The sequence below is a fragment of the Solanum pennellii genome, chromosome 9 (assembly GCF_001406875.1).
Source record: "Solanum pennellii chromosome 9, SPENNV200".
NCBI lineage: Eukaryota > Viridiplantae > Streptophyta > Magnoliopsida > Solanales > Solanaceae > Solanum > Solanum pennellii.
Window position 1 is genome coordinate 36,255,937 of NC_028645.1, and position 12,624 is coordinate 36,268,560.

The window sequence follows — 12,624 nt, forward strand, 5'->3', positions numbered from 1 at the left end:
GGGGGGGGGGGGGGGACACAGAATTGGAAGGAGGGCATGTTATGAAGGAGAACTGGTAAAAAAGATTCAGCAAAACTACACACGCATACATTTACGATATCTCTTGAGATATATAGGAAAATTCTCAAACTTTAAAAGGTAAGAGTTTTTTGATTCAGTTTGGGAGGGCAGGCACCAGTCCTTAAACCAGTGCATACTTCTCATTAAACTGCTTACCTTCAAATAGTCATTGACGTCAGGGTCACTATTGACAACGTCGCCAACATCGGTCACGAGCTTGACAATTCGTTTTGCATTTGTGTATGTTGCAAATGCTTTTCCTCCAATCATGACTGTGCGAGGAGTCGTATTTTTCCTTTCTTCTGGGCTCATTTCCTATAGTAATGATACAGGTATAAGAATATCATTACTTTCTAAAAGACGGAATATCCCAATCTTGCATCATCTCGATAATCTCAAAATTTCATCATGTGCAGAAAGGAAACCACAAAAGTAGAAAAGTTAAAACTGAATATGATCCTTATATTTACTTGTTAGATCATTGCTGGCAGTGACAACGATCATGAATATTAATGCCGCTAACAAGGAGAAATAACAGAAAATGGAAATTTGGCAGTTTCACGCACCTTAAGCTTCTTGTATCTATAGATGACGCCCAGAATATTTAGGAGCTGCCTTTTGTATTCATGGATACGTTTGACTTGTATGTCAAAAAGGGTATTTGGATTGATGCTCAGACCTGTCACACGCAGTATATACTGTGCCAAACGCTGCTTGTTGGCCATCTTGGCTGATTCCCATTCAGCATGGAGCTCTGAATTATCAGCAAACTTCGCAAAATGTATAGTCAATTGCGATATCATTACCCACATGAAGGAAAACGTTCAATGTATGCAAGCTTTTACGATAAATGATATGTTACACACAAACACATAATATAAGATACCTCCCGAAGATTAGCAAGCAGTTCGAGGTTCGTCACCCATTGATCTGTTTTTAACCACTTGGTAATTATATGACTCAGCTCAGGACTACAAAACCGGATCCACCTACGAGGAGTTATACCATTGGTCTTATTCTGGAACTTGGTGGGCCATACAGAGACATAATCAGCAAATAACTCAGCCTTCAGGATGTCACTATGCAGCTGGGCAACACCATTTACCTGTAAAATATGGCTAACGGGGTTATGCTTCTCTTTTAAAATTCAACATGAACTTTGACAAGGAGGACCACTTTTCTATGGAAATTCTTATTTTTGTCCTACTAATGTGTAAGGATTTGAAGACTTTTACTGAGCATAAGTTATTCTTCAAGTTCTCATTAATCAAGATAAAAGAAATGCTATCAGCTTTTTCATACTTTTGAGTTGGCTAAACTGAAACATCACTAATGGCATGCAGCTCTGGGTTATGCATTGATAAAATAAAAGCCATGGGATTTACAGAAGGTCTTCTATAAGTGGTTGATATTCTTTTTGTTTACATGTACTGAGATGCAGTTCGAAATAAAAAATCAAAGAACGCTCTCCATGAAATGAATTATTTTGATCAGAATTTATTTATTATATGATTGGCTTCAAACAGCTTTGCATGAAATGAATTATTCGTTTGAGAATCTGGATAAGTTTACTGGAGTTAACTTATCAAACACCTCCGGTGCATAGTATCTCTTACCGTATGTGAAGAGACAACACACAAGTTAGCCATATGCACAACAGGCTTTGTGGCATTGTGATCCAAAATGCGCATGCTATGCATCTTATTCTCAAGATCAGGTCTTTCTGACATTATTGTAGCAACAAACTGCAAGAGGTTTCAAAAATACCTTATAAGTAAGCTATATTTTCAAATATGAAGAGATAAACTGGCTGGTTTTGTACCCGTTTGTCAATTTCTTCAATGATTTCCATATGTCTAGGAAGGAGCTTCCACATGACTGCCTGTGACCATTTTTCCAGTGCTTCAGGTAGGACTGTATGATTCGTATAGGCAATTGTCCTGGGGACATAAAGCATCACATCACCCAATTCATAAATTTGCAAGATACGGCACCAAGACAAGCAAACAGAGGAACCATATCGATGTATTACTCAACACAGAACACCTTACTAGGCAAAATAAGATTGTAAAACTCACTTAGTAGTGATGTTCCAAGATTCACCCCACCCAAGTCCTTCATCATCCATTAGCAACCGCATCAGCTCTGGAATCGTCAGAGTTGGATGTGTGTCATTTAGTTGTATCGCAACCTTCTTGGGGAATTCAGACCACTGGTGAGCTCCCTTCCCATCTTCTCTCTCTTTGAATCTGGCAATAATATCCTGGTTTTGATCCAATAGCCAGTTACATAATTAAGTAAAGAAGGTTATATTTCTGACATAGCAGAACTACCAAATATCGCCAAACTCTAGGTCAAATTAAATGCTAATTACCTGGCTTTAGACATAATTTAAAGTTGATCAAAGGCATATATACCTATTAAGAACCTAAATAATTTGAAAAATAGGTCGAGGGGGTGGGGGGTTTCATGAAACTAGTTCAAATGGAGCTAAGCTTTCCTTTCGAAATTCAATAACATGACGAAGAGCTCTTTTTGGCTCAAACCTATTGAATATTGAGGATGTTTGGGATTGAGGTGTAGCCAGTGGCTCCAGAAACAAGCAAGAAACTTTACTCAAAACTAGTTAGTAGGAGGACAGATTCCAAGGCACAAGATAAACATAAAAATATAAGCCCGAGGAAAAAAAATGCTCATTAGTATCATCAAATTAGACTGACTTCCTAGATAAGAGAATGCCTTAAGATATGGTATTATACGGAACAGGTGCAGAAGAGAGAAAAGGAAACTATAAAACCTGAAGTGATGCACTGCACAGAAAAAATTGCTGTTTTAGCCGTAAGAGTTTTCCATTCTCTGTAGCATCCCCTGGGTAAAGAACAGCACAAATCTGCATGGACAAAATTTAAACCACTCATCTCTTGAACATGGAAAGTGAGTGTCAATTCAAGGTAAAGCGTTTCTATCTCCGAGTTAGCCTTACAATATTGAACCTAATAATTTAACTCCCCTACTAAGGAAAAATAGAACAGGTAGAGCTGTAAAGTTCTCACAACAAACCTGCTGAGCCCTAGAATGAAGCTGTGCAGCAGCATCATACTGTCCATCATTAAACAGAAACAAGTTGAGATCCTCAGAGCTTGCTTTGGCTTCCCAGAGACGAAGACTATTGGTGTTTTTAGTTTTGTATCCTGGAATGGGCACATCATATGCAAGAGCCTGTACGACCTCTCCACCAACCCATTTTCGCCTACGACAAATTTTATGAACAATTGAGTTTGAATTTGAGAGCATTGTGGCTTCAAAAAATTCAATTTGACACGTTTGTTTCTTTAAATATACTTTTTTAAAAAGAAGTGTGTTTCTTTAAATAATTTACCACATATATAGTTTGTTTTAGTACTTACGAGCCAGAAGGGAGGACTTCAACATGACCAAAAAACCTGATAGGAAAGACAACATCATGCCTTACAATTTCCCAGGGACTAAATTTCTGCATAGTACACAACCAAGTTTGATTACTAGCATCAAATCATCATGGTATTTAACAAACGCATTTATATGAAATCAGACCTCCAACCAATCTTCAGGAACTTCTTCTTGGCCAGCCTTTGTGATAAGCTGCTTAAAAAGACCATATCTGTACCTCAAGCCATAACCCCATGCGGGAAGGTTCAATGTGGCCATGGAATCAAGAAAGCATGAAGCAAGCCTTCCTAAACCACCATTTCCTAGTGCTGCATCTTTTTCCTATAAATAAACGATAAATTATAGAAAGCAAAATAATGTAGCATCAGTTTCTGGTGGCACTAACAGAAATAAGCCTATTGAGGTGTCTCAACATCCATTTCATAAATAGCCAACCAAATAGAAGGTTAGATAATTGTTGATTGATTACTATGAGAAATAGAAAATGGAGGATAGCAGTAGAGAGTGATGTAGTGGACAAATCACAAGACAAAAAATAAGTAAGTAAATACTAATATGGTAGGAATACCTATAGCAGATTGAAGAGAAAGTATAAAAGAGTATTGAAGTCGCAGTTAATAAATACCTGGTCAACGACCTCCTCAAGGTCCTGACCCAGTTTGTTTAAAGCATGAGCATATGCGTTGTGGATGTCTAAGTTTCCAATTGCATTTGTCAAAGCTCGCCCCTGGAGATACTCCATTGATAAGTAGTATGTTTGCTTTGGATTAAGTTTGTGATAATGAAGATAGGTGTCATTCCATTGCTGCAAAGGAAAGATAGACATTGTAATGAAATGTATGAATAAAGTTTCTCAATTTCACAAAACAAAACTCACTTTGATCAAGCGATCGCGAACACTGTCAGCAGTAGCAGCATAGTATGTTTGTAGTGGCTCAAACTTGAAAGGAGAAAAATGAGGAGTATATTGAGCATGATACTTGATATTAGATGCAATGTCAGTAAGTGGTTCAGCAATAACTGCTGCTGAAACATCATTCGATTTTGCACCTTCACCTTCACCTTCACCTTCACCTTCCATGGAAAATAAACGTATACCACCAATCAATTTGAAACCGAATATAGATAGTGATGAAGTGTATAGAATACGCAAAGAGGATATGTTATTAAAGGAGGATATTTTTCCCCTTTTTTATATTTATATATTAATAATAGAAAAAAGCTCTCACCCTTTTCCCTGGCGAAGATTAGATTATTATTAATAGTGTGTATTGATGAATGAGGGCAACATAAATAAATAAATATCTATTCGAGGAAGAAGGAGAAAGACAAATGAGTCATTATCTTGATTTTTGGGCATAAATCACCACCAACACATGGGGAATGAACGGAGGAGAAGAATTACAAAAATAACAATAATTGAATAAAAAGAGGAAGAATCAAACAAAGCGCCCCAAGTTTGGGCATTTAATGAAAAAGCGCCGGGCACGAGTTCTATGCTGAACGTGTCACTTTGGATAAAGAATCAAAATAGTCCCTCGTCTTTGAACTAAGATTCAAAGTGATCCTTGAGTTTTTACATGTAGCACTAATAGTCCTTTTTATTTGTCATATTGGTACACTTTTGGTCCTTCTCCAAAATTTTACCTATTTTTTTGCATTAATTTTATCCATAACCTATGTATGAATGTTCAATCGTCATTTTATATATTTAGTCATTAGTAGAAATAACAACTTCATATCAAAATATGTGAGAAGAAAAACACTTTGTTTTGTTTAGTAGAAATCCCATTGCAGGTAAAGTCGAGAGGTTCTGTATGGAATGTACAATTTTTTCTTTTCCTCTAAAGTCGTACGTTAAAATATACTTAAGTTTATCTGCAGTAATATTTCTAGTGAACAGATCTTATCATTTCTCTCAGATAAAATTATTATTTCTATTAAATATATAAAAAGACGATTGGATATATCTTATATAAAATATTGACAAAAGTAATATAAAAAATAAGCAAAATTTTAGGAGAGGACCAAAAGTGCATCAATATCGCAAACATGAGGGACTATTAGTGCTCCATGTGAAAATTTAAGGATCACTTTGAGTCTTAACCCAAAGATGAGGGGCTGTTTTGAGCCTTTCCTCTCCAAACTACACACAACTTCTCATTTTTTTGTTTTCATCCTCATATTTAATTCCAACTGTTTCAATTTCCTTTACTTTTCTAGGAATTTTTGATCAAACTAAACCATTATATAAAGCAATTTACTAAAATAATACATTTTTCTAAAATATCACAAAACTAGTATAAACGTATTTCACACTAACATTTTAGGGTATTTTTTTAAAAAAAAGTTGACGGCGTTAGGTTGATATACGTTACTATAAGTAATATTTTACTCCTAAAACGTTGTTTTGAGTAGCATTTTAGGAGTAAAACGTTACTATGAGTAACATATATCAATCTAACGCCGTCAACTTTTACAAAAAAAATATACCCTAAAACGATACTGTGAAAGACGCTTATACTAGTTTTGTAAAATTTTAGAAAAACATATTATTTTGATAAATTGCTTTATATAATGACTTAATTTGGTCAAAACCTCCTTTTCTGGCCGTTCATTTTATTTGAATACAATACTATTTTAACAGATTTGTGAGTTTCTGTAAGATTTACGTCACGAATAAAATCAGACTTTGAATCTCAAGAAAAAAATACAATATCACAAAACAAAATATGTCTGTAAGACCCTCAAAAATAAACTAAGGTAGCTAGACCCTCACATGTGCCTTAAAAGGTTAATATATGTTAATAAAGTGTTTTACAGCTTGTATAGCTGATTTGAAGAGGTTTAGAGGTCAAACGACCAAGACGTTTGAAAGTTATTCTTTAAGCATGCTAGTGTGTTCTAGTGTGTCTTTGCATGTTTTATGTATTGTTTAGTGCCTAAAATGATAGAATAGGACCCTAACATGTATATGATTGTATTAAGGGTCGAAACGTCTCGGCACAACTCCCCAAGGACCACAAAAAGGGTCCTTGAGGGGGACCCAAAAGCTGGCAAAACACTGTTTTGGCAGTGTCAATCGGTGCCATGCAAACGACGCCTCGTGCATGGACCTACGTCCTGTCGATTGGGGGCGTTGCTCCACACCTAGATGTGGGGCTCAACCCCCAAATTATGAGCCTCAGTCACAAATGACGGATGTGTAGGACGGTGTCGTCGTTCCACCAACGATCCGTCGCTGCCATCCATAGTTTGGACCTAGATTTTATCTGCTAAACGCTGCCAAGTGAGGGGTGAATTGGGAATTCACCCCTCATTCCAAATAAGGTCTAGGCGGTTATTTTGTCTATTTTTGTGTTTATTAAGTTTGTTAAAAATATCAAAAAACCAATTCTAATTCATTCTTCAAATTTACACTTTTCCCTCTCAAAAGAAACTCTTTCTAGAAACCTCCATTGGAGATCAAGCTCAAGAACTACCTAGGGGATGGATTCTCATGCTTTCTTCTCCAAATTTTCGTGGGCTTGTCATGTAGTAAGGTATGATAATCCTTGATCCTTAGTTAAGCTTTCATCTAAGGAGTTCCTTCAAAGGTTTTCAAAGAGAATTCATGATCAAAATTGCTATCTTTCAATCTAGCCATGGGTTCATTGTCAAATTGATTTCAAAAGCATCCTAATGATGAATTTATGATAAGTTATTGTTTTTATGATGAATTTCAATCCAATTTCATGAAGAACCCATGATCCTCCTAAATTCTCAAATTGGCCTATAATGTGGGTCTTGTGATCTTAATTCCATGTTGATTGAATTATGATTTGATTATGTTGAATTGCCTATTACTATTGTTATCTATGTAAATTGAATACGAATTGTGGGGGAATGATCTAAGGTGATCATAGCTTGGAGAATTTGGTGAGTTGACCTAGATTCCTCTAATTAGCATAGAATTGACCTTGAATTGCATTTTGTGGTATGATCCACTTATGGTGGCCATGATTTTGAAGGAGTTGTGTAGTCTCCAATGCTAAGTATCATGTTCTAAGTATATTGGTGTTGTTTCCTACATGTGAATGATTATGTTAGGGTTAGGAGTCTTAGATTCAAATGGTGAAAATATCTTGTCTCCTATGCTATAATGTGGTGTGTGTCTATAATCCCTAATACTCTATGTGTGAGTTGCTTATGACTTGAGGGATATAAATATGTGCTGTACTCCTTAAAGAGTGGTTGTTTCTCTTATCTGATCATGATGACCAATGTACACCCATACATCTCATGCATACCTATAAGTGTAACATGTTCATGAGGTCTAAGGAATGAATGGAAGTATGAAAGATGTATCTTGACTAGGATGACGTGGTAGGTGTACTAGTATAGGTAGAGGTATGGTACTTTACCTATACATTGCACATGTATACCTTGATAGAATTGTTTCTAGGGTGATTCTTTATGTATATAAGTATGAATACATGATTAAGTAATGAACATGATAAATATGAGATGATGATTAATGAATGATTGTGAGGGATTAGAAGGGATCTCTTATGCATCTTAAGGTTATGTTATGAAGTAAAGTGTATAGATGATGAAGTATGATCATATAGTGTCTAAATGTGCTTATGTGAAAGGTTTCCTCATATATGTACACATACACACGCACGAATGAATGAAGCATGTTATGATAATCTAGTAAAGTAGGGTCTTTTGAAAGGTATTGCTCAATTGTACTCTAAACTAGACTATGTTATGAATATGCTATGTCCATGTGAAAGGATATTCTCACATGAGTTAGGTTTGATGAAAGGAAATTCTCATCATTAACCTATGAGCTATGCATATGAGGGGTTAATCTCCTAAAGCCTATTTTTATGAAGTAATGTTAATGAAGGCTTTTCCATAAAGGGAACTTAGCTTAGCACTGAGTGAACTTGTCAATGAGAGGTGCCCCTTCCAAAAATGGAAGGTATGTTCACCAATGTCCTCATGAGGTGGAAACTACAATGACAATTGCATAAAGAGGGTTTCAATTAAACATCTCCTAGTTCCTTAACTATGTTGCTGATACGCTCAAATTACACTTCCTTACAGAAGTATAAGCGGTCGTATCAAGTTAAGAACCCAACAAGTAGGTTGGGGTAGATCCCACGAGGAAAATAGTTTAGACTTAACTTCAATGTACAATTACGTCTATTTAGTCAAGTCCTTTCTGAAAAGAGGTAATTAAAGGGGGGGGGGTGAAACAAAAGTGATTAATTATTTCTAAGTAAAACAAGTAGCAAGAGTGAAACTTTGGTGTTTATCAAGTTGTAAGAGAAACTAGTGTGTAAGTGTTCCCCATAGGTTCATAATGCGATAATCCTAGATATGACAATTCTTTCCTAGTGTCTTGCATGCAAAGTGATAAGTTAGGTATCTCTAAATCCTTGGTCCGGCATTTAGAGAATTTCACCCCGTACCTTGGTCCAACTACGTGTGCCTAAGCTTCTAACCCTTACCTTTACTTCATATTAAGCATCATATTCGATGTATGTCTTAGTTATTACTTCGCACCAATCAAAACTAGCCTATTAGATAGTGTCCCACTAAATCTATGTTGATAATTCTTTTCCTATTAACTACGCCCTTGGTCCGACAAGTAGAAATAAGGCAAGTTCTAACGCGTGCACTCGTTAAAAAGATTTTTAAGCGAAAGAATGATCAATGCATGCAAGAACCTATTCGAGAATTGCTATTTGAGCTAGTTTTACTTTGTTAATCACCCATGGTTCCCACAACCCTAGTTGTGGATTTAGTTACCCATGCCTAGAAGAACACAATTCATATTTAATAAACAATCATTCATGAACTTACTTTGAAAAGTTTGAAGAAAATCCAGAAATTATACTTGAAACAACAAAATTCACTTGAAAATCTATTCCGGAAACTTGATTTAATTGTCCAAGTTGCAAAACAAATCTCCAAGAACAAAACTATGAAAACTACTAAATAATCCAACCCCCAAAACGAGGGTTTCTACCCTATTTATAAAAACATTGTCCTAAAATAAAAGGAAAACAAATAAGAAAGTTAAGCAAAAAAATGCGGCTTCAATCGACGACCCCATAGACGGTCCATCGTTGAAACGACGGATTGTCGACTGCCTCCGTCGGTCCAGACTTAGCTTTTTCTTCAGCCTTCACTTTTGCATCTTCTCTGAAAAATAACTATATTCTTCACATACACCCTCCTTAGGTACTAGGCATCCAAGTGTCAAGCCTAGGTGCCATAGTACATGATCACTTAAAATGATCATGTAGATTAAGCAAGTGCCCAAGGACATAGTGAGGATACTTGAGACAATAAGTGAACATTCCAAATGAACTTTCCAGAGTGGTTAGTTAGGAAAGTTCACAACAACACATGTGCAACCGGCCGAGAGACAAAGCTAACCGATTCGGTTAAAGCGGTTAGGGGACAGGCGCGCGTCTGGGTCAAGCCACATGGGGCCAAGATCCTTAACCAGTCCTAGGCTCTAATTAACTGACCTAACTAGCTAAATAACCTAGGACTAACAAAAAATAACTAACTAGTGGACCCGACAACCTAAGACCTAACCGGGTGACACTAAGCCGAGTAACTAACTAAAGAAACATCCCAGTACCTAACCTATGATGGTCCAAAAGGGTTGGTTATGGTCCTAACAATTTAGGGGTACTTTAATAATTATCCTAGGTTACTTAATTAATTAAATTAGCAACTTAATTAATTAATTTAATTGGTCAAACCAAAACCCCCAAGCAATTTCCAGATTTCGGTTTAGTCAAATGTCTCCTATTTTTAGTCAATTTAGGAGGGGCATTTTGGTAATTATATAATTGAGTTATTTAATTAAGTTAATTAGTCTAAGTTGAAATAGTTAATATTCAGTTCCTGAAGACTTAGACTCACATTATTCATTAGTAAACCCTACGACTAAAAACAAATGAACAACGTAAGAAAAACCCTAGGTGATTTCAAGTAGTTCTTCAAGGTTTTCGTGCAAAGTGCAAGGTGATATTCGTAGATTCAATTCTACAGTAAGGTATGGGTTTCCTCTCTTGGATTACTTTCCCCAAGAGGCTTTTCAAACGTTTTGAAATCAAGAATATCGAAACTAGGGTTATTCCAATGAATCGCATGTTCATCTCCCTAGTTCTCCCGATTTCCGATTCTCGTAGTATGTATAATGTAAATCTCGAGCATGTTGTGGTATGTGGTGCTAAGTGATCATTATGTGTATGTTTTTGTGATTTATAATTGTTGTACCATGGTTTCACAGTACTTTCAATGCTTTTTTCCTTAAGTTTAGTGTGTGTCTAAGGCCTTTTTGTATTAGTTTTAATGTATTTTTCTCTTTATTTGCGGGAAATCTGTCCAGGATAAAAACGTGGAAGAATTGTGCTGAAATTGAAGAAGTGACGACCTACGGAGCCATTGATGGTCTGTCGAGCCCTCAACGGTCCGTAGGTGGCCACCATCGTATGAAGGAAATGCTACTGAAGGATGATCAGGGAATTCTGACTAAGTGTGGGGCTACGGAGGCTCTCGACGGACCGTTACCTCCACGACAGACCGTCCTAAACATCCATCATCGTTAACAGAAAGTAGCTTCAGTACCCGACTTAAAAAGATTCTAAGTGTGAAGAAACGGAAGCCATCGATGGACCGTCATCCTTGTCCGTCGATGGTAACAGTGAGTTGGAGAAGAAAGCAGCTGAAAAAGAAGCAAAGTGTGGAACGAAGGGGGGCCTCGATGGTCCGTCGTGGCCTTGACGGTCTGGTCGTCGACTCAGACGCATTTTTTGGGCAGATTTTCCTAAGATAATTTTTTTTTTATGTTAGGACTTCTAAACCCTAGTAAAAACCTCGTTTTTGAGGTGAGACTCTTGGGTATTTTTTAGTTTTATTGTTTTAGTTGTTGAACTTGTGATTTTGGGGAAATTATTATATTTTTCGGAAATTGTTTGTTGCAAGAGTATTGATTAATTCAAGTAACTTTTTGGATTTTCTTCAATCTCATCAAAGTAAGTACATGAATTCTTATCAAACTAATATGAATCGTGTGATTATTAACATGTGTAACTAAATCCTTAGCTAGGGTTGTGGGAACTATGGGTAATTAACAAGGTAAAAACTAGCTAAAATAATAATCCTCGAATAATGTCTTGCATATATTGATAATTCTTTCATTCAAAAGTCTTTTTAACGAGTGCACGCGTTAGAACTCGCCTTGTTGCTACTTGCCGGACCAAGGAGGTAGATAATAAGAAAAGAATTATCAACATATATTTAGTATGCACTATCTAAATAGGCTAGTGTCGATTGGTGTGAAGTAACAACTAAGCCAAACATTGATTATGATGCTTAATATGAGGTAAAGGTAAGGTTTAGTAAAGCACAAACACGTAGCCGGACCAAGGTGCGGAGTGAAATTTCCTAGTTGCCGGACCAAGGAACTAGGGATACATAACTTACCACTTTGCTTGAAAGATACTAGGAGATGATTGTTATAGCTAAAATTACCGCGTTATGAACCTGTGGGGAACACTTAAGCCTTAGTTACTCTCATTACTTGATAAAAATCAAATCTATGAACTTGTCACTTGTTTACTTAGACATAGCTAATTACATTCGTTACTTAAAACCCCCTTTTTGTTACTTATTTTTGAAAAGAACTTGACTAAATAGAAGTAATAGTAGGTTAAAGTTAAGTCTAAATCATTTTCCTCGTGGGATCGATCCCAACCTCATAGTTGGGTTCTTTACTTGATAAAATCGCTTATACTTCTTTTCGAGAAGTAAATTTGAGCGTATCAAATTTTGGCGCCGCTGCCGGAAAAAGTGGCTTTTAGATTAACTTTAAGCTTATTACCAAAGTTTAGTCAATATTTTCCTAATTTTACTTTTTCTCTTTGTTTTTTTCTCTTGCAGATCTAACTGTAACGACCTGTTTAGTCGTTTTGAGCAGCAGATTTTATTTCTGGAAAAACTGTGTGAGTCGACGGAACCCACGACGGACCGTCATGGACACGACGGGCCGTCGAGGGGGTCTCGTTCCAAAAGACTTAGACTTCTGAAATTTGGGTACTGAAATCGACTCTCTGAACTTGG

At 36.4% G+C, this 12,624-nt stretch overlaps 1 protein-coding gene across 1 annotated transcript in view; it reads right to left on the reverse strand.

The window, feature by feature from the left end:
* The window catches only part of LOC107030932 (alpha-glucan phosphorylase, H isozyme), a 15,819-nt gene extending 10,957 nt beyond the window's left edge, over window positions 1-4,862 (reverse strand). Inside the window, exons 1-12 of the mRNA XM_015232149.1 lie at window positions 4,367-4,862; window positions 4,115-4,294; window positions 3,634-3,810; window positions 3,468-3,553; window positions 3,121-3,310; window positions 2,858-2,950; window positions 2,139-2,323; window positions 1,883-2,000; window positions 1,677-1,805; window positions 947-1,165; window positions 627-830; window positions 217-375 (exon numbers count right to left, since the gene is read on the reverse strand). Of these exons, the coding sequence (XP_015087635.1) occupies window positions 217-375; window positions 627-830; window positions 947-1,165; window positions 1,677-1,805; window positions 1,883-2,000; window positions 2,139-2,323; window positions 2,858-2,950; window positions 3,121-3,310; window positions 3,468-3,553; window positions 3,634-3,810; window positions 4,115-4,294; window positions 4,367-4,570 (1,944 nt within the window). The 5' untranslated portion in view covers window positions 4,571-4,862. The remainder of the gene's footprint in view (window positions 1-216; window positions 376-626; window positions 831-946; window positions 1,166-1,676; window positions 1,806-1,882; window positions 2,001-2,138; window positions 2,324-2,857; window positions 2,951-3,120; window positions 3,311-3,467; window positions 3,554-3,633; window positions 3,811-4,114; window positions 4,295-4,366) is intronic.
* Between the last annotated feature and the right edge of the window lie 7,762 nt (window positions 4,863-12,624).